A 23,211-nucleotide genomic window follows, 5' to 3' on the forward strand; every position below is an offset into this window, starting at 1 on the left:
AGGAAGAGCCAATGTAGGTCAGCAAGGAGAGGAGTGCTAGATAAACAGAACCTGGTGCAGGATAGGATACAGGCAGCAGAGTTTTGGATGAGCTGGACTTTATGGAGGGTGGAGAATGGGAGGCCGGCCAGGACAGCATTGGAATAGTTGAGTCTTGAGGTGAAAAAGGGATGGATGAAGGTTTCCGCGGCAGTTGGGCTGAGTCGGGGTAGAGGCCGGTGATGTTATGGAGGTGGTCTTTGTGATGGCGAGTATATGGAGTCGGAAGCTCAGCTCAAGGTTGAGTAGGATGGCGAGATTGGCAATTAGTTGGTAGTGGAGAAAAGAAGCCAGGGTTATATTTGCTCTCCAAGATGATCCTGGAGTAGTTGGCTGTTTTGTCGCAGGAGAGTAAGGCCCAATAGCGTTTTATGTGGTCATGCCGGAACGGGATGGCTAAACCAATTGTGCACCAGGTACATGTCTGTGCCCCTTGGACTTGAGGGAGAGCAAATGAGGACCATACCAGAGGGATCAACTGGGATGGGACAGAGTAAATTATTTATTGGTGATAAGAGCATCAAAGGTGGAGGTGAGGGATTTCAGTAGATCAAGGGCTACTGATGTGTTGCGATGATTGGAGGGCCAAATATTATCAGTGGAAAGATAAGACTCCAAATGTGCACAGCATAAATTATCTTTAATTAGACAGAATTTCAGAAATAAATGTTATAAAATACAGACTTACTGCCCGGGTAGAATCACCACAAACGGTTTCTCAGTGATTTGCTAATAAGAAGAAAATAGTCACCAATGCACATAATGTTTGCTCAAGGAAGAAAGCTTTCAAATTCCACCAATATGGAAGCGTTTTAATTTTTGGGTGGGAGCAGTATTTTTGCTGGACAGTTTATGGTAAATCCTCTACCATCCGTCCTGGGCAAAACACATGCATTTTTCCATATACCTGTAAAACCTTATTAGGGACAATTTTTATCCAACCTCACCCGGGCACCAGATAGGTGCAGCATCCCTGAAATGTGCTGTTTGCGAAGGCCAGAAGTTGCTTGGGTTTCTTACCCCAGTGCAGACTTGACCTCTGGCAGGGCTTTGTGCTAGCAATGGGTGCAGAAACCAGCAGTGCAGCATTAGTGCTGAGAGGCCTGCAGCTATGCTTGTGGCCATGAGCCCCTGGGCTGCTGTTCTCCAGCAGCAATCAGAAGGTGTTGAAGCCCAAAGATTTGCTGGAAGAACAAGATTAACCTTACTTGTTGCTGATTTCCTCTTTAGGGTGTTTCTGGGCCCCCCTCAGAACCTATGGCCTTAGAAGGGCTGTGGCGTTAAGCCCCACTGCTAGCTCTTTGGGGTGCCCCAACGTTTGGGCAGCCCATGGCCGGTCATACAGGAAAGTGAGGTGGGAGGGTCAGGTGCGCCCTCTCCCCCGCCCCCCACTGTATTTCAATACCAACAGCCTATTGCAGATGCAGGTCCTTTACGACCCATTCAGAAAACCCCTGGAAATCCTGGGGCAATATAGTGGGGACAGAGATCTGACATAGCGGTCTCTGTCCCCTTTCCTCTTCACTACGCCTGGGAATGAAGTTGTGCAACATTGAAGAAAATCAGTCCTATTAACTTTTAAAATTCATAAAGCTTAATTTTCATTTAAAGTTCCAAAATGAAACAATTCGATTTTAAATACGTTAATAGAAAAAGTTTACAGTCACATTTTACATTTTAAAAGGATACGATTCATTTACTCTTTAAAAAAAAAAATACTTTCAGCACATAACACACTTCTCATGTTTAATAAGGATCAATAGTATGTTGTCTCAAGAGTAAAGAGGCAAATAAACAGAACAGAAATTATCTCTTTCAACACCTTAACTAACTGTAGTGTTAATTAAAGCTTTCTTAATTTAAGTACCTGACATGCAGATCTATTTATAATTCAGAGCATCAACTCACATCTCTTCTGCATGACCTCACTTGTACTAACAATGAAAAGTTGTCCTCTAGTTATTAATTATCAGGGTGTCTGCACACTCTTAAACTGGAGCACACAGTGCACTCTAACTCACATACCTTAATGTTTTGCATTTTTTCAGCCAACTAGGCTATCAAAATGAATTTTCCCTTTTTTCATGCCCACTGACCTATGGCTAATGAGATTTGCGTTTCGATTATTTGAAGAACACAAATTAACTGATCAATGAAAAATGGCTACAGATTATTGTAATAATGTGGCACAGCTGCCATAGCCGGTTTAATACTGAAATCAATTTCATATGCTCAGGATGATTCTGTTGATGTTGTTGGCTGGGATCTTTGCATCTGTGTCCTCTCCACAGACCCTGAATGCGATGTGGGAGTTGTAGGGAATAACCACTGTGCTAGAGACGGGCCTCCATAACCAGCCGCGACCCCCTCGCTTGTACATCTTGACAGTCACCTTTAGAAGAGAGCAAAAGACTCATGGTTATTTAGTTTAGGCAACAGCTTGGGGGCAGGGGGCAGCTAGGGATTGACCATGGACATCATTAGACTTTTCTTTAGCCTCCCCTTTCACCTGAAAGGGCAACGGGCCAAAGCAGAGGTCGGCAAGCTGTGAAAGTGATGCTTGTTTTCTATGTGAAAACTTAGCAAATATCAATGTCCCTGGGTCAAAGAGCTCTCAGGCCGAGTTTTTTAGGGAAACTTTATCTTTGTGTGGCTGAATTTTTTGCAGCTGTAGGTACAGTCAGTACCGCACACAGAAGAAATAGACGTTTCTACAGCATGGCTCTGTCGGCAGCTGGGCCCTTTGTGCCATGAGTTATGTTATTGACAAACCAGCAGAAAATTAAATGTTCCCCAAAGAACTTCCAGATGTGTTTTTTACTAATGACTTCATTACAAGGAACATTAAAAGACAGAGTAAATGGAACACTAAAATTCAAATTACAGCAAAACCTCATCTCATAGCTTTGAGGGTTCTTTTAAGGGAGTGCAATTATAATAAATTTTAATCATTTATTTGTGGTATGATGATGAGGAAATGAATAGTACAGTAGACTGGCTGCTCAAAATGTTATCAAAACTATTCAAACTGTCACCAGGGAACAAAACAGAGCTGCAACAGAATTGTGTTTTTTTTTGCTATTTATTAAATTAAAAAAATTGGAACATTGATAATTTTTTAGTTGCCCTTCATTTAGTTTCCTCAGGAAACAAAGAAAACTTAACTATAAAAATAAATTAGCCTCATACTGGTCAATATTTAAAGATATGTAAGCAGATCTGGTGGTATAGCAGACAGGTTATAGCAATGTACTGTACCACAGAATTGTGGCACAGGGCTTTGCACCAATGCTTTCAAATGGTAACTTCCTAATTTTGATTGTACTGTACTATGATAGTGGGGGAGATTTGGTGGAGGCTGCTTGTCCTTTACAGAGAGGAAAAAAATAAGGTGGCAAGTTATCCACAATCACCCTTGCACAGCTCCTATTGCTTGGTTACAGAGCAAAATTGCGATAAACCTAGCACCAATTTATTGCCTGTCCTACTTTATGAAAATACCAAGTAAATATAGATTTTGTGAATTAGGTAGAATAAGATGGTGTTGATGTTGAAGCATAAATAAGCAGTCACTGTTCTTCATTGGTTCTACATGACTTACTTTTTAGCACAGAAGCATGGAAAGAACTCCAATTGACGTGGTAACAAGCCTAGATATTTTATAACAACAGTTGGATTCAGGCCAGCTGCATTCAAGAAAACCAAGTTGGTAAACTAGACATCAAACAGGCGTTAGGGCTCTTACTTGCATATGCAAGGAGCCTAACTACTGTCTCAGGTGCGCACCCTGGACGCCTCTTTCGATGCCTATACCAATATGGCAGGCAGTGCATTTCCGGCTCAGAATTTCCAGCCACGCTGCCCGCCATACTGGGGGCATCTACGGCCAATTTACGCCTGTAAAACGGGCGTAGCATCATTGAATTTCTAGGCCATCGTGCCAACACAAGATCATGACAATATGCCTAGTTTAGGTGCTTACAGGGCTGTGCATGGAAGAGCGAATAAAAGTCAGCTCATTTACATACTTATATGGAGCTTCACTCATGAGTGCCAATACTGGAATGTCAGAAAAGAAAGACAGATTTGCATTTATATAGCGCCTTTCACGACCACCGGACGTCTCAAAGCGCTTTACAGCCAATTAAGCACTTTTGAAGTGTAGTCACTGTTGTAATGTGGGAAATGCGGCAGCCAATTTGCGCGCAGCAAGGACCCACAAACAGCAATGTGATAATGACCAGATAATCTGTTTTTGTTATGTCGGCTGAGGGATAAATATTGGCCAGGACACTGGGGATAACTCCCCTGCTCTTCTTCGAAATAGTGCCATGGGATCTTTCACGTCCACCCGAGAGGGCAGACGGGGCCTCGGTTTAACGTCTCATCCAAAAGACAGCACCTCCGACAGTGCCGCACTCCCTCAGCACTGCACTGGAGTGTCAGCCTAACTTTAGGTGCTCAAGTTCCTGGAGTGGGACTTGAACCACAACCTCCTGACTCAGAGTCAAGTGTGCTACCAACTTTTTTAAATTTTTTTTTAAATTATACTTTATTGAACATTAAGAACATTTACAACATCGTGATCATTACATTGTATGATACAAATCAATTCCACCGCCCTGCACAACCATTCCGCCACCACATTTTAACATCAAAACCTGAAGTTTAATTTGTCACCTGTAACATATATTAATCGATTGTACTTTAAAAATTGGTTGTAAAATACTGTCCTTAAATTCCTTTCTGAATAAAAAATCCACAGAGCCTTATAATGGTCTTTTAGCTTATATTTAAAATACTCTTTTAGATTGATTCTCCTCCCCTTAAAAAACAGAGCATTCCTTCTTTGCACAATCACGAATCTAGCCAAACTGAACATTAAATTAATTGCCGCTCCGCTAGACTCTGGCAGACTTTCCTGCAATCCCCATCTCAAAATTGAGTCCCACGGGATTCCCATTCTCGCTGTTCGGTCCCCACCCAGCAAAAAAGCTTCACACAACTGTCGAACATAGTACTTAAAGTCATTTAACTGCGGACATAACACCAGTAAATGGGACAGAGTCTCATCCTGTGTCCCACACATTGGGCAAGTTGCCGCCTCCACTCGTCCAATCTTGCACAAGACCGTCATGGTAAAAATCCGGTTATGAGCCAATTTGAAATCCAGTTCAATCCATTCTGGGCATTTAAAATTCGCCCACACTCCCTTCCAAATCCTGTTGAAGTCCAGCTGTGGGTATATACTCTGCCAAAACTCCTGACCAGCAGGTGTCTTGAATCTCCATTCTCTGAATACCTCATAGAAATCTCGAGTATTACAGTTGTCAAATTGGACTAACTCTTCCCCTTTCTCCAGTACAAAGCTTGGAAAAGCAGGACGCATTTTACTTCCTTTGGAGATTTCCGCATTTATTTCTTCCATCCAATCCTGTGGCAGTGCCCTCAAAATCTTCTCATACATGATTCCTATTGCTTTTCCTTCTACCTCCTGATCCTCCTCCCACACCATGTCCCTCACTATCGCTTCCGGCAACCAACCTGGAATCACCTCGTATAATACATCTTTCACCGATATAATCCCAGCTTTTATAAAAGCTTGATTAAATAAAACCTCTCCTTCGATGTTGACCCACCTGTTCAAAAATAAGGGCTGTTCTAAAAATTCCTCAGCCCCCTTGGGCATAAACTGCACACTTTTTAAAAATTGAGCCCAAGTCTCTACAACCCCCTTATAAAACCTAGGAAGAAGCTTAATCGATTTCAAAAACATATTATTGTATTCCATATACAATATCCCCTGCCCTCCTATCCCACTTTGTTTTAAAAAATGCTCAAAACTCTTCCAAAAACTTGAATTTGACTTCTGAAGAAATCTCTTCACCCATTTGATTCTAAAGGATTTTTTCTTCAAATCAATATCTGGGAAGTTGAGTCCTCCCTGATTTCTCCGTCCAATGATGGTATTGTAAGCCACCAAGGCTGGTTTCCCTTCCCATAAAAACCTCACACAAGCCTCTCGGATGGACTTTTCTGCCCACTCAGGAATATCCTCCACCATCAATAAGTACCATAGCTTAGATAGCAGGAGAGCAGACACCACTGTCGCTCTTCCTTGCACTTTCAACCACCTTCTTTCCCATCTTCCCAAAATCTTTTTAATTTTCATAACCTTCGGTTCCCAATTTAATCGATCCACTTCTTCTCTGCCTTTCTTGCACCCCATATGCACCCCCAGAACTTCCAAAACCGCCACCACCTTAAAGGGACATTCCCCCAACCATTCCCCCCTACCCCTCCCTGCAACCAGGCATTGGGACTTACTATAATTCACTCTGGCACCTGAAGCTCTACAATATTCCTCCACTACTTCCATAGCTTTCCTCACTGACTCCCCATTTCTCAATGTTAAGGTTGTGTCATCTGCATATTGGTGTATCACCGAAACCAGCCCGGAACTGGGTACCACAATCCCAACTACACCTTGTTTCTTTCGCATCATGTAACCTAATGGTTCTGCTACCAATGTGTACAGCAGTGGGGACAGGGGACAACCCTGTCTCACTGATCTCTGTATCGGAAAATACTTAGATAAAAAACCATTACATTTAACACAGCTAAATATGTTTGAATAAAAAATCCTTATCCACTGAATGAAATTTTCCTTGAAACCAAATGCTTCCAAAACCTTCATTAAAAACTCATGAGAGACCCTATCAAAGGCTTTCTCTTGATCTATCTTTAATACATAAGCCTCCCTCCCACTCTCTTCCATGAGTTCTATCGCATCTCGGATTGAGACCACAGCGTCTGCGATGTCCCGGCCTATGACTCCATAGGACTGAGAGGGCCAAACTATCTCCGGTAACACCTCCTTCAAACGATTTGCCATAACCCTTACCAAGATCTTATAATCCACATTTAATAGTGTGATGGGCCTCCAATTCTTCAGATCCCGTCTATCCCCTTTATTTTTTATAAGCTAAGCTTATGATACCTCTCCTCATAGATGGGGCCAGGCTTCCCTCAATTTTAATTTCCTTAAAAACTTCTAAGAGCAATGGACTTAAAAATCTCGAAAAATTCCTTATAAAATTCTGCACTTAGTCCATCGGACCCTGGGCTTTTCCCCCCCTTCATTCCACTTATTGCTATTTTTATTTCCGCTAATCCTACTTCTTTATCACACATGCTTCTCTCATCCTCCTTTAAACCCTTTTCAATAAAAGCAGTAGCCTTCTCCATCTCCAAATTGGAAATGTCTTCTTTTGTATATAGCTCTTGATAAAAGCTGCTAGCTGCCTCCAAAATCTCCTCACTTTCATGAATGATCTTCTCCCCAACCTTCAACTCCTCAATTAACGATAATCTCTGTCGCAGCTTCTCTTGCTCTAGAAAATATCTAGTGCATCTTTCGCCCTCCAATGCATCTCTAGCCTTTGCACGGAGAATGGCCCCCTTGCATTTTTCAGCTTGCAATAATTCCCACTCTTCCTTTAGCACCCGGAACTTAGTCTCAGCTCCCTTATCCCCTCCGTCAACTGCTTTACAGACATCCGTAAACCTTTTGTTTATATTCTCTTCTCGATGCCGGTTAGCTGCCGCCCTCTTTTTCCCATAACGTACCGAAAAAACTTTTACCTCATATTTGAAATTGTCCCACCAAACTCTTCTTTCTTTCAAGAACAAAAGTTCCTTCTGAGCATTCTTTATTATATTTATAATCCCTTCTTTATAAGCACTTTCCTTCAGGTATTGATTGTTTAAAATCCACACCCCTGAACTGATCTTAACTCTGCTGTTCCTAATTCTAAGAACCAAAGCCGAGTGATCACTAAAAAATAATTTTTTATAATAAATCTCCATCACCTCCGAACTTAACCCTTCCCGCATTAGCACAAAATCTATTCGGCTCGGTTTTAAAACATCACCCACCCAACCTGCTCTGGAGAACTCCCTTTTTATGGGGTTCCGGTCCCTCCATAAGTCTCTCAAATTTAAATTTGCCATCATTTTTATAATCATCCCTCTGGAGTTATCCTCTTTAAAGGTCATCTGGGCTGAAATGTCCATCCAAGATAAAAATACATTAAAATCCCCCACTATACAAGGATTTTCCACCTCTGCCACTTCAGTGAATAACCCCCGAAAAAACTCGCGACGCTTGCAATGGTCGTTCGGTGCAGATATTAAAAAGATCACAATTAAATCCCTCCAATTTTACCCTTAGTCGTAAAAATCTCCCCTCAGTGTCCTTGTCCACCAAGGCAACATTCTCTTCTATGGATGGACTCACCAAAACAGCCACCCCTCTATGGTTATTGTTTGCACAACTTGCAAACACCTCTCCCTTCCAAACCTTCTGAACTCTTTCTAGAATATCCTCATCCCAAAAGGTTTCTTGCAGACACAAGTCCGTGCCTTTAAAACCCTGCAACAACTGTTGCAATTTCTTCTCACCCCTCAGTCCGTTCACATTGATCGAGACCAATGTAATCATGGCTCCAAAGAAGGGAAGTATGCCCAATAATCTCCCCATCATTTAATCTCTGGCTCTTCCCTCCTCTCATGCTCCTTCTCAACTTTTCGGGCAGCTGTTGCTGTTTCCTGCAGCCTCCGGCTCTTTTTCCCCTCCTGTTTGACCCCTCCCTGCTGTTTCAGCCTCTTCCTTGCCTTAACTTTGGACCCAGGAGCTGCCCTTTCTCCCTCCTTCTGCCCCTCACTAACCTTTCCCTTTCCACATGATGCCACCCCATCCCCGACTTCCATGTCTCTGTCCCCCTCTAATTCCTCACACTCAAGCTCTTCTGCAACCCCTTGTGCCTGCTCCCCATCAGATACATAATCCCGCTCCCCGTCAGATACTTCATCTCCCATAGAGAGTCTTCCTGCTATCGCAGTTTCTCCCACTGTGCCGCCCCCTTCGACCACGTCTCTACCTCTGACCCTTGCACCTTGTTCCCTCACTCCATGGGACAATGGCGCACCTAAATTGTTCCCTTCTGACGTCTCTATCTCGCCGATCCCATTCTGCTGTCCCTTTAAGGCTCCTGCCTCTTGCACCCTCTCCCCACCCTGCCCCCTCCCGCTCACCAAAATATCCGACTCCCCGCCTTTCCCCGGAGCACTCACTTCCACCACACACCCCGCTCCTGCCTCCTCTCCCCCCGCAGACACCAGACTCCCCAGGGGGAGCCGAACTGCACTAAGGCTCGAGTCTGCACTCGACCCTTGCTGCCCGCTGCTGTCTTTGTTCCCCTCCATAGCACTCGCCGTGTTTTCCGCCATCTCCATCTCGATCTCCGCTCCACCAACCTCTGCCTCTTCCTGTGCTCCTTTTTCCTTCATTTTACTGGCTGTGTCCTCCGACTGCACCGCACCTCCGGCCGTTCCACACTCCTCTCCTGCTCCTTCTCCCATCTCATCACTCATTTCGCTCCATTCTGCCACACACTCACAGCGGGCGGGGCCTTTACGACACACCCCACAGCTCTCCGCCTTGCAACTCCGCGCGATATGTCCCGACTCACCGCAATTGTAACAATACAAATCAGGACAGTTTCTCATGAGATGGTCATGTCCCAGACAATAGTAACACACCTTTACTTGGTTATCATGCAGCACACGAAAGTATTGTACTCCTTCCAGTGTCTCGAACTTCATACTGTAAGGCAAAGACCTCACCCCCTCTGGGAACCGCACCTTGACATACCGGGTTCCGTCTGCTACCCGTGTTCCCGGATAGTACCTCCTCTTTATTTCGGAACAGATTTTAATGTCCCACGACTCCAACTTTTTGCTCAGCACTTCGTCCTCGATGTACACAGGCAAGTTCAAAAATGAAACCACCACCTCCTCTGAATATAGCAGAGTCACCTCCAAAAATTTCTCCCCAACTTTCAGACTGAGCAGCAGTTTTTCCACCTCCTCCCGGCCACTGACCGTCACCTCAAATCCCACATTTGGTTTTGGTCGGCAGGCAAAACAGCTTCCCTCACCACAGTCCTCATGAACCGCCTGGATTATATCCCAGGCTCGAATCTTCTTATCTTCACATTGCACCACCACCGTATTTTCTTTACCAAAACTCCTGAGGTCCCAGCCCAAATCTTTGGGCCTTTTTTTCCCCCTTCCCACCACAGTTTCTCCCCTAATAAAATTCCTCTCGGGAATATTGTCCTCTGAGGGGCCCGGCACTCCGGACCCCTCAGCAGCCATCTGGCTGTTTTTTGTGGGCCAAAAAGGCCCTAAAACCTGAAAACAACACCCCAAAACCCTCCACCAACTTTTTACAAAACTTCCTCCAACACCCAGCTGCAATTAGGCAACCAGTCACACCTGGCTCACTCCTAGCTCCTCCCACCTAGAGAGTGCTACCAACTGAGCCACAGCTGACACTGTTGCAATAGGCAGTGAATGGTTACCTGTTCATTGCCCTTGAGGTTTTCTAACATATGTGGAGATGGGGAAAAGGAATGGGGAATTGCGCAGGGATGGGGGATTAGGGTTTTATAAAGTCTGGCCTCCCCTTCAGTGCTCATTCCAAATGGGCGCTTTGCAGTTGGCTGCTACTTAGCCACTCTAGGTGGATTATGGGGCAGCACCCTACTTTGAAGAGAAGTTGGGGTACCAATGAGCTTTGCACACAGGTTCCTAGCAACCTTTGCGCTGGGCATGCACACTGTAGAACACTGGGCAGCTTGGGCATGCTATAACGACCTGATTCTTGGCTCCTATCTGTTTTGATGTCTGGTGTTGACAAACATAAAATATTTCTGGCTAGCTTAAATATGGAATTTACCTGCCGTAGAAAGTAGGAAGCGGCCACCTGGCTCTGTGGCAGAGGTGTACCAGAGTGCTTTAGGACTAGTTGACAAAATGAGCATCCAATGTTTTCTGTATTGGTGAGAACACAATGTAGATAACACAAGCGCTGTACTCATCTTCGCTCCATTTGGAATTATAGCCAATTTATAGGCATATTATAAAATATCATTAAAAAAATCAGATACCTATAGAAGCCCTGGGGAGAAAAAGTGTAAAATATCAGCCTGGAATTTGCAGTAATGGATCACCGGGGAGTGGGGTCCTGGCAAAAGAGCCCGGCACTCAAGAGGAGTGCCGGGCTGCCTGATCGCGGCAGGAGGCGAGAGGGGGCAGGTGCTGGCAGGCAGCCCAAAAAAAATGGCCACCTGGCACCTGCCCTTTAATTATCGCCACCCTGGCCGCAAAAACACCACCCTGACACTGTCGGACATAGTGTCCGGTGGTAGGTCAGGGGGCACGAGCCAAGTTTGCGCCGGGCACAAGCGATTCGCCGCGCACGGTGATGACGTCACTGCCGGAGGTGCAGCGCCACGGGGCGCTACCGGCTGCCGCCGCTGCTAACCTCCCGCTGAATTTCGCGGGAGGAGTTAGCGGCGCCGTGCCCGGGTGCTAGTTGCTTTGCGCCCCGTTAGCACCCCCTCGGGCCACTAACGGGAGGCGCAAAGCAACCGAATTTCCCCCCCTAATTTTACAAGTGTGGCGTCTCATTCCCTCAGAAGAACATTAAAAAAAATTCTTTTTTAAAGTTTGTGATCTGATGTTTAAGGTCCTCCCTTAATCCTATGTGTATGTTCCAATCTTTATTTTGCTTTCTGTACACTGAGTTAAATGCGATTTTATATTCTCTGCTTTTAACTTCCTGCTTTGCTGTCTGTAAGATTTCTTCAATCTGATTGGCTGATCAGCCTGCCTACTGCCTGCCCTGTTGCTGGACGCCACAGATCCCCTGTAGAAGGTGCCAAATTCAAAGTGACGTTGGAATGGAGGAAGTCTATGCTCTAGAGCCTGTTAAAAAAAATTTGTCGGCAGCTTTTTTCAAGGTCAACGGCGAGCACCGTTCCTTCGCCGCTGACCACAGAATCCAGGCCAATGTTGCAAGAAGTACTTACCTACACAAGCAGAACAAAATGTATACTACATTTTAAGACTTACCTTCTCCACTGGCTCGAGTTGTCAAAATTCACCAAATGGTCATTAGCATGCCCATTTAATATTAATTTTGATCTGTGCAGTATAGGAAGAGAACATTAACAATTCAAGCAGTGGCAAAATTCAACTGGGTTAGCAAGAGATGTAGAAAAAAGAAAAATTAGCAGGCTCAAGTCTTGTTATTTCTGTAAAATCACTGTTAGGAGATAGAAAGTTTCCCTTATTGGAACCTAAATATAAGGGTAAGCTGCTTGTACAACAGTATAACCCCTAATAACAACAGAAAATGCTGGAAAAACTCAGCAGGTCAGGCAACATCCGTGGACAGAAATTTGAGTTGACGTTTCGGGTCGAACCCTTCTTCAAAACTGGAAAGAAAAGATAGATCGGAGGCAGGGCTGCGATCGGACAAAAGAATAAAAGAAACAAAAGAAGTAAAAAAGAGACAATAAAAGGTGTTACATAGAAACATAGAAGATAGGAGCAGGAGTAGGCCATTCGGCCCTTCGAGCCTGCTCCGCCATTCAACGAGATCATGGCTGATCATCCAAACCCTAGCACCCGGTCCCTACACCGACAGCCATCCCACACAAGCCCTATCCCCGTAACCCTGTAACCCCACGTATTTAATCCCCCCTAACACTAAGGGCCAATTTTTTTATCATGGCCAATCAACCTAACCTGCACATCTTTGGACTATCTAGTTAGAAGCTAGACGAGATGGTAATAGGCTGAGATTGGGTGTAAAGTGTACTGGCAGGGCAAGGGATAGCTGCCAGGTGTGAGAGCGAAACAAAAGGAAAGGGGGGGGGGGGGGGGGGGGCGGAAGGAGTGGAAAAATTACAAGAAAAAATGAAATGACCCCTAAACTAGGCAGTGGTGAGGCAGTAGATCAGAGTTGGGAATGTGGTTTCAGGGGAACCCAATTGATGTCAACAATGTAAGTGCTTAACACACATTGCAGACAGATAGATACTGCCAGTATGGTAATGACTGTAGTAATAATAGTACTTACACACTGCTGTAGGCATAAGTAGGCTGGACGTCATAAACCTGATGGCAGGACTGAAGCAGACCATTTGTATCCTCCATGACTTGAGGGTGTAAACCAGGCTGCCATTCTAGTGTGCTACAGAGAAGGCCTGCATTGTTGAAAGTGCCATCTTTAAATTCAACTCCCATCTGGACATTAAAAGTCCCTTGGTACTACTCAAAGAAGAGCAGGGAGTTCATGGCCAACATTTCTCCCTAAATAGATAGCAGCAAGATACAGACTAACTAGTGAATCATCTCATTGTTGTTTGTGGGACATTGCCAGTGCAGAATGGCTGCTGTGTTTGCCCACATAACAGTTAATGTAGAGCAAAAGGAATTCACTCTGCAAAGTACTTTGAGAGATCTCGATGACATGATAAGGCACTATATAAATGCAAAGATTTCTATAGCTACCTCATGATCTGCAAGCAATTCCTGATCCTCCACTGACCTGAATAAAGACCATTGTTCCCAGCCTGTGCTTTAAAAATAATGCTGTCTGTGGTAAGGGGTGTGCCTAAGGAAATCAGATACAAGAGGTTTTATGAAATTGCACTTCTGACAGGCAACCGAAGGATCAGCCATTTTTCTGGAGCGCGCTGCATTTCCTCCGCATGCGCAAATTGGAGTAACAGGGTTATCTTCACTTTTTAAATATTTACTTTGACTGTAAGGATTTACAATTCAACTCTTGAATGTGTTTCTGTTACCACAACACTTCGAAGTACATATTTTATGCATTGCTGGGACCTAGTTGATAGGAGAGTTACTCCAGAGATAAAGCAAGCTTTTAGTTCTGTGCTGTCCTGACCCCGGGGCCCGTGTATATTTTCAGGTCCCTAAGTCTGTTCTTGGTAGATAGAAGAAAAGTAACACCATTACCTGACAACTTATTAATAAGAGATTTCTAAAAGCATCTTAGGTTATCATCAGTAATGCCATAATCAGGTGCAATAGATTAAACAGATACAGAGCATTATGTGATAATGCTAATTAAAGTTACAGCTGTCTCTCCAATTAATTGGCTCCCATTGCTTCTTTAAGATTTATACAAATATTTCTCTGAGATGATCCCTGTCCTCCTCCACCCGTAGCTTGAATTAACAGTAAAATATAATGTAGTTTAATTTTCAGATTTTTCCTTTGACATGTCATCTTAAAAGGCTGTAGTTAGGATAACTAGAGCGGAGCCTTCTACAGAGTTGGGTAACAGTGGAGGTTAATAGCTACAGAGCCAGGTGGCAGCAGGGGCTAACTCCAGAGCTGGGCAGAACTGAACAGATTGATTGCAGGATCTGTCAGGAAGTTGACTGTTGCAGTTTAACTCCTGTGATTGTGGCGGGGGGGGATTTCAAAGTATCAGAAATTGCATGTGCTTCAGAAAACCAGACAAACAACAGGAAATGTACTCAAAAAGCAAACTTTTGCTCTCTGTTTAAATAAAAAAAGACAGCCCATTAAAGACAGCCCCTCCAGCCAAAAAAATAGACAGATGGCAACCCTGTTCAAAGAAGAACTACTGTGACAGTCGCATTTCCAGTTCCCACACTATCCATACTTGCAAATTTAATTATAGATAGTTTTGTGCTATGGGCCTACATCTCGTTGGAGCCGTGTTGAGTCTGCTCAAACACAATTGACTCACGAGCCTTACGATAAAGGAGACTGTCACCCCATCCGTCTGGGCTAGATTCAAACCCAGATTCTACAAAAGTCCTCTCACCCATTGTGTCACCCAGCCGACTGAATTTGATCTTTTGTCAAATATTTTTTCTTGGAAATTCTTTTGACTGTATTTAATATATGTTGAAAAAAATATAATCTAAACTAATTTACACCATAACTGTAGTGGCATATATTCTATTGTAACATTTTTGTTCCGAATTATACACGTGAAAAGTGTAGAAATCTAAACTGTCCTGTAAAAAGGTGCGTGCAAGAAAAATCATCCAGTATTACCAACTCTAGCAATTTTGTCAATAATTTATTGATTTCGCACTACTATTTAAATGTGATAATTCATAGGGAGAGAGAGAGAAAAAATTGGCTTTCGCTCGCCTGCTGCCCCAATGAATTGCTTGCATTAAAACAATAGCGTAAAATCAGTTTATCATTATTATTGTGAATACTGGCAATGCTGAACATCCTACATTACTTCCATAGAAACATAAAAGATAGGAGTAGGCCATTCAGCCCCTTGAGCCTGCTCCGCCATTCAATGAGATCATGGCTGATCATCCAATTTCAGTACCCTGTCCCTGCCTTCTCCCCATATCCCTTGATCCCTTTAGCCTTAAGAAATATATCCAACTCCTTCTTGAATATATTTAATGAATTGGCCTCCACTGCCTTCTGTGGTAGAGAATTCTACAGGTTCACCACTCTCTGGGTGAAGAAATTCCTCCTCATCTCTGTCCTAAATGGCTTACCCCTTATCTTTAGACTGTGACCCCTGGTTCTGGACTCCCAGGCCATCGGGAACATCCTTCCTGCATCTAGTCTGTCCAGTCCTGTTAGAATTTTATAAGTTTCAATGAGATCCCCTCTCATTCTTCTAAACTCTAGCGAGTATAAGCCCAATCGACCCAATCTCTCCTCATACGTCATTCCTGCCATCCCAGGTATCAGTCTGTTTAAGAAGTTCTCTACTTTGCCGGTACAATACTTGGACATGTTGGGATAATTTTACTAGTATGCTTTGCACTGAAACCAACATTAACGTAATGAAGACTTGTGTGCCAAGGTGCAATAAAAGAGAACAAGAGAAACAAAACAAAAAACATTCGTCTAATGGGAACAGTGTTCAGTTTTGTAGTCTTGAAATCCATTCGCTGTTTTGTTGTATTTTTTGCAAAGTCATGGAGCAATGTTGGAATTATGTGGAAATTTTTTCAGTACCCCAGTGCATTTCAGAAAATCATCGGCACGTAAAAGAAAGAACAAACTTGCATTTCTATAGCGCCTTTCATGACCTCAGGACGTCCCAAAGCACTTTACAGCCAATGAAGTACTTTTGAAGTGTAGGGCTGGATTTTGCCAGCCCTGGGGAGGCGAGTTTGGAGGTGGGACTGCCGGGAAAATGGCAGAATTTGGAACCCGCCCCCATGCCATCTTGCCAGGAGGCGGGTAGCCGTCCCACGCCAGGTCCCGTCTCCTTGGAGGTGGGAAGGGATTACAGCCACTTAACTGCCTGTTAACAGGTAGTTAACAGGCAGATAAGAGGATTATCACCATTTTGCTCACAAAAGTGTGGGCTTCCTGAAGGCTCCGAAACCCACCAGGGTCACCGAGGCGAGTAGTGGGTCTGTGGGAGTCGGAGGAGTCCAAAAGTGTGCTGTGGAGGTGAGTGATGGGTGCAAGTGTGGAGAGGTGAGTATGTGAGGTGAGTGGAAAGTATTAGAAAAAGTGTACTTACCTTTGTTTCTTCCTGCAGGCTTCAATCGGTGGGTATGCGGAGAGTCTTGCACCTCCGCGGCAGAGATGACAGATGGCTGTTGCATTCTCCAATGCAACAACCATCTAATTTCTGCAAAAGAAAGAAGTTTGATGAGGTCTTGAATTCAAGAACTCATCAAACTACAGAGAATGTCAGTGTTTGACAGCTTCACAGAGCTGTTGGCATATAACCTTTGCCCTCGTTAAAAATGAGACCCAACAAAAAAAACTTTCAGTGTACATCTTAACATTAATAAAATAATCTTGGTGGTTTCATCCAAATCCCATTCTCCACCATGCTTCTCAGCCTGCGGTGAGTTGAAAAGGTGGAATGCTTGAGTTGGGAGAACAGTCCCCTGTAAAATTGGTAAATTAGCTGATTTTGCCAGCTTGGAAAATTTTTGCTGTGAACAACAACAACTTGCATTTACATAGCACCTTTAACATAGTAAAATGTCTCAAGGCGCTTCATAGGAGTGTTATCAAACAAAATTTGACACCGAGTCACATAAGGAGATATTAGGATAGGTGACCAAAAGCTTGGTCAAAGAGGTAAGCATCTTAAAGGAGGAGAGTAGGAGAATTTTAGGGTGGGAATTCCAGAGCGTAGGGCCTAGGCAGTTGAAGGCACGGCTGCCAATGGTGGAGCGATGAAAATTGGGGATGAGCAAGGGGCCAAGATTGGAGAAGCGCAGATATCTCGGATGGTTGTAGGGCTGGAGGAGGTTACAGAGATAGGGAAAGCCGAGGCATGGAGGGATTTGAAAACAAGGATGAGAATTTTAAAATTGAGGCATTCCTGGACCGGGAGCTATTGTAGGTCAGTGAGCACGGGGTGATGGGTGAATGGGACTTGGTGCGCGTTAGGATACGGACACCAGAGTTTTGGATGAGCTTAAGTTTATGGAGGGTGGAAGATGGGAGGCAGGCCAGGAGAACATTGGAATAGTCGAGTCTAGAGATAACAAAGGCATGGATAAGGTGAGGCAGGGGTGGAGACGGGAGATGTTACGCAGGTGGAAGTAGGCGGTCTTGGTGCTAGAGAGGGTCTGGAGTCGGAAGCTCAGCTTAGGGTCAAATAGGAAGCCAAGCTAATGTCGAATGTTCTGATTAAAGATTGGCTGCAGCCTAAATTTGTAAGTTTCAGTAGATTTTCTTGAGAAATTTTCAAAACATCTCTCTAATGTCTACTATACATTATCTAGAAATTAGATAATCTGTAAAACTTAAAAGTGTATATCATGAATCAAATGGATTCAACCAGACATTTTATGTTCACAATATTCTTTAAACAAACTTAACAACCAAATATTATCAATCTTCAAACTTTGCTACCCACACTTAGTTACTCCATCAACCTTGCTATCTCTCGTGGCCTCTCTACTCCCATGATCTCCATCACAGACAAGGTCAACTCCAATTACTTCCTTGTAGCCCTCACCATCCACATCCCCCAACCTCCTTCTAAACCCACTTTCTTCTGTGGCCATCCCTGGAAAAAAACTCTGCGAAATTACAACTGCACTTTCTAAATCACAACTGTTAAGACTTTGGCCCTCCTTTCACCGCAATACATCTGTAGCCATTGATCTGCCTAATCACTCCCTCACCTCCATCTTTGATGCCCTTGTCCCTAACAAAACCTTTACTTTCTCCCATCCCGGTCAATCCCCATCGTATGGCTCTCATTTTTGCTGCTTCAAGACCAAGGGGTAAAGACTTCAGCATATCTGACACACAACTGGTTTAGCCAGCCAGCACCAGTTGTGGCTGGTCCATATAGAGTGCATTCAAACCTCATTCTCATCTGTCAAAACCACCCAATATGCCATGAGCATCCTGGAGAGCAAAGATAGCCCCTAGCTTGGTTTCTCCATTATCAGCCAAATTGTTTGCAATCTCAATGTGCTATTAAATCCTAAGCTAAGCTTCTGACCCTATAAACTCTCCATCACAAAGACCATCTCTCTAACAACTTCTATATCTGCTCCTATCTGCTGCTGAAACCCTCATTCATGCCTTTGTCAGCTCCAGACTCAACAAACTCAATGCTCTCTGGGATGGCCTTCCGTCCTCCACCCTCTGTAAACTTTAGATCATCCAATACTTTGCTGCCCGTATCCTACCCTACATCAAGTCCCACTTATCCATCACCACTGTGCTCACTGACCTACATTGATTGGTGGTCCCCCAACGACTCCAATTTAAAATTCTCATCCTCATGTTTAAATTGCTTAATGGCCTGGACCATTCCTACAAGCCCACCCAAACTTTCCATTCCTGAGATTCTGGCTTCCTGTGCATCTCCCCTCCCTTCGCCCTGTCATTGGCAGAGATGACTTCTGCTGTCGCTCTGGAATACCCTCCCTAAACCTCTGCCTCTCTGTCCTCCTTTAAAACCCTCCATAAAATCTACCTCTTTGACCAAGCTTTTAGTCAGCCCTTCTAATATCTCCTTCTTCAGCTCAGCAACCATTTTTGTCTGATTGCACCATTGTGAAGTGCCTTTGGGTGTTTTTCTACATTAAAGGTCCTATACAAATGCAAGATGTTGTTGCTGGTTAAAAGTGATTTTTTTGAGCTGCATTCCTTTTGGTTTCTACAAATAGTTTGAACTGACTACAAACTTTTAAGTTCGACTTAGTTTTTAACTAATTCATATGCCAACAAATGTCTATGTGGTACACGAGAGATCCATGAATCAGTAACTGAGCAACCCCCACTCTCTCTCTTCACTCAACCTTAAATTGATATTGTTTTGAAATTGAAAGAATTTCAGTGTGGAATTTAAATCATAAGCTTCACCCTGTCAAGATATACCCTAATAAAGAAGAAATATGTTTCTATCACAAAGTTTATCTTGAAAGGGTTTTATATTTTGGCAACATACGCGTCCAGCTGATGGTATTTGAGTGACACATTACTTTTGGGGATACACAGATATAAAATTGCACACAATGTATGAATCCATCTGCAGCACTAGGTCAATATTGATAACTTTGGCCCATGCTAATTGCAAAGTAGATGTAACTTACACAAGAAAGGCCTCTCTAGAGACAAAGGAACAACATATGTTGGCAAGCACACATATTGATGTTAGTAAACTCTGCAGAGGGCTTTTTGTTTTTGGTTTGAATACACATTATAGCAGTCCTGGTACTTTGATGCTGAATAAATAAAATAATGCATAAGTGAACAGAACAAAACTACAACATAATCCATGGTCAAGCATGCAAAATATTGAACAGGCTAACATGATATTGTTACAGCTTCAATGTGTTGCCACAATAGCATCCATGGAGTATTTCCAAAGTTAGCGCTGAAGGGGAGGAACTTCACCAGTGATTTTACATGCATTGAAATCAATGGATGTAACTAGGCCTTCAAGAATTTTAACCAAACTAATTTTAATATATTAAAACACAACAATCTTCCAATTCAAAAATCCAAATCCTATGGACTGTTTTTAAAAATATAGTACGAATGGAATCTTCAAAGGATTTTCTCCACTTACAGTATTAAGATTCCAAATAAGAGTCGTAAATCATATAAGCCGAGAAATTACTGTTGGTGATATTAGTGGACAAATTCTTAATATGTCCATGTGACATTCCTTTGCCCACTATTTCAGCGGAGACATTAATCCATTTAAAACAAACAGGTTACTGCCAGTGTTAAAATAGTGAATAGAGAAATGTTGTACAAAAGTGTTCAACATTTATCTGCTAAAATTGCCAACAGTACTTCTAGGCGCCAGTAGGATAGCATAGCTCAGTGAACAACTAGCAATTCACTCTCACAAAATAGGATATTAGAGGTCTGTTATACTTACAAGCTCTGATTTTACAAGGCACTACCTGTAGTGCAGGGCCTCACAGGTGGCGTGTGCAGGTGGTAACGTTAAGCACGTGACCTCACATGTGGGGTGTGCAGGTGGCAACGTTAAGCACGTGACCTCACATGTGGGGTGTGCATGTGGTAACGTTAAGCACATGACCTCACGTGGGGTGAGCAGGTGGTAACGTTAAGCACGTGACCTCACATGTGGGGTGTGCATGTGGTTAACGTTAAGCACGTGACCTCACGTGTGGGGTGTGCAGGTGGTAACGTTAAGCACGTGACCTCACATGTGGCATGTGCAGGTGGTAACGTTAACCACATGACCTCACATGTGGGATGTGCAGGTGGTAATGTTAAGCATGTGACCTCACACGCCTGATTCACAGAGTGCCACGTCTTGCAAGGCAAGATTTATGGAGGTAGGCAGAGGCCATGCTACAACCATTTGCAAGCCTCATTTAAGTGAACCACTTGTGGTAATAAGGCCCCACAGCATGTAGCTCGTCCATATAAACTGTATGCTCGACACCTGAATAAACCCAGCCTGCTTTCGTGAAAAATTCAAAACAAGGCTGTTAATGGTGCAGTGTGTTTAATTGCAGCTTTTTTTCACTGACACCAGTTTTTCATTTCTGCATTTGATACCTGGCATACATTTTTAGTTTTTAAACTTTGGATCACTGTTTCTAAATCTCCCAGTTTCCTTAGCAACATGTTCCAGCAGTCTTGGTAACTAATGCTACATTAGAAGTTTTACCTGCACCTATGACAATGAATAAGAACTATGAAAAAGTTATTGTTAACAACATTCTTTTCTATTGAGGCCTTATTCTAAAAACAGTTAGTGAACTTTTAGCTCTCATGAGGCAATTTTCATCTTGAAGTTAGGTTACTTAGCGGGGTGACATGGTTGTCAAGAAGAACATAGATTCACACCCTTACTTCAACAATGTCAGCTATGCAATCAGGGGATGTGCTGAGATTAATTAAAAAAATAAGGTAGTGGGCAAGTCCTCCTGCTCTACTTTTGCACACCTCCCTTAACAACTGTTTTAAACAAACAGTGGCAGGCGCTTCGGAGCAGGTTGCCCACCTGCTTTCCTAGCTGGGGAAGCCTGGAGGCAAATGGAGGAAAAGAAACATTTAAAGCCTGAGGAAAAATTTGTTGGTTAGCTTGGTTCCCCTCACCCAACAGCTCAACAAGTAAAGGCATGGCATGGCACTGAGGCATTGAGACCAGGCCCCAGGCCCAGGTTTGTGTTGCGCAAACCACTCTCAACTGGGGCTTTAATAGAGCTGCAACTGTCTTTAGTGTTCCTGAGCTAAGGATATGCGCTGCTCTTGTTTGTTATCCAAAGCCTCCTGCTGCAAAGTGTGCATGGTAGATACCAGGTAAGGGCAGGATTGGACTCAGTTATGGTGGCCCCTCCAATGGTTGCACAATCTGCCAACACCTAAAGAATAACCATTCGGGTGAGATACCAGTGGGTGACCACCACCTGTGGAGATACATCCCAGCGGGATTTACTGCCTTCGGAAGAGGAAGAGTAAGGGGGGGTGGGGCAATGCTGGAAGAAATATAAATATTAATATAATTGGTTGCCTGATAGTTTTTAATATACAGCAAATGAGATCACCAAAGTTACACTTCACAGTTTCTGGAGACATATTTTAAGATGTGCATAGTTTAAAAAAATGCCAGAAATCTTTAGTGACCATTTTTAAGAGGGCTTTCCTGAATCTTAAGAAGGATTGAGAGTCAAGTGCTTAACCACTGAAACCACCAGGCTGCCCGCCCTTTAAATGTTATCGTTGTGTTCTTTTCAATTTCTAGAAGAAGAAAAATCAATATTTCATTGCTTCAAAATGCTTCATTACTATTAGTGGAGTCTGCTGGCTCGATGACAAATCAGCAACATAAGGCAAAAATCACACACCATATAAATATAATGGCCCAGAAATTCGGGTCGGGGGCTTCCCGCAGGTGTAAGCCCCTGACCTGCACTTACCTTGCGCGCCGGCAGTTGAGCTGTAGGGCCCCGTGGAATTCCGCTCCGGGGCCTGGCCCAGCTGGCGGCGCGCTGTGCTTGCATGTCCCAGGGGCGTAGTTAGTGCGATGCGTCCCCTGGGATCACGTGAGCCATGGGCAGCCAATCGGAGGAGGGAAAAGCCCATTCATAAGATTGACAGGAAGACCTGTCAAAACTTATGAATGCTACGGTCCCAAAATAGAAGTAAACCTTCAAACAAATTAAAAAAAAAAAATCACACTTTTAAAATAAACTATAAATTACATTAAATAACTATTTTAAACAATAATTTAAATTTTTGGAAAAAATAATTTTATATTCTAACGGGGCTAAAAATAAACTTACCTTGCTTTAAAGTATTTAAAAATAATAAACCTGTGGAAAAAATGTTTCAATTTTAATTAATTGACCACTTACCTTGTAAAAAGCAGGCCTTACGCCTGCTTTTTACATTTCTAAATACTGCAGGCTTACGATCCCGGGAAAACCTGCAAAAAAAACCTAAGTTCAAAGCGCACGCGCAGCCTCTCCTGTGCGCGTGTTCGACCTCTGAACCCCTTCGTTCAGAGGATCGGAAGTGCCAGTTTCCCGCGCATGCGCAGTGCATGCAGAAAACCGGCACTTCCATTCGGCCTACGGGTGAGTACCCCGTGTGTACTCACCCATGGAGACCCGAATTTCTGGGCCATTATGTTGTCTACCTGGTGCCAGGGTAAGGGACATTTCGATCCAGCTTGAAAGGATACTGGAGAGGGATGGAGAGGAGCCAGTCATTGTGGTCCATGTTGGGACCAACAACATAGGGAAGAGTAGGCAAGAGGACTTTTTGGGGGAGTACCAGGAACTAGGAGCT

The 23,211-nt window shown here is 43.6% G+C and overlaps 1 protein-coding gene across 4 annotated transcripts in view; it reads right to left on the bottom strand.

Moving 5' to 3' along the window:
• Positions 1–660: 660 nt before the first annotated feature.
• Positions 661–23,211, bottom strand: part of LOC147113475 (uncharacterized) — a 275,092-nt gene continuing 252,541 nt past the window's right edge. For 3 of the 4 annotated variants that reach the window (XM_085994613.1, XM_085994612.1, XM_085994615.1), the window contains one exon: positions 661–2,431. In XM_085994613.1, the coding sequence (XP_085850739.1) occupies positions 2,264–2,431 (168 nt within the window). In that variant the 3' untranslated portion in view covers positions 661–2,263. The remainder of the gene's footprint in view (positions 2,432–23,211) is intronic. The other variant, XM_085994614.1, reaches the window with a different exon arrangement.

The sequence above is a fragment of the Somniosus microcephalus genome, chromosome 8 (genome assembly GCF_052327205.1).
Source record: "Somniosus microcephalus isolate GS21.2 chromosome 8, FLI_Smic_1.0, whole genome shotgun sequence".
NCBI lineage: Eukaryota > Metazoa > Chordata > Chondrichthyes > Squaliformes > Somniosidae > Somniosus > Somniosus microcephalus.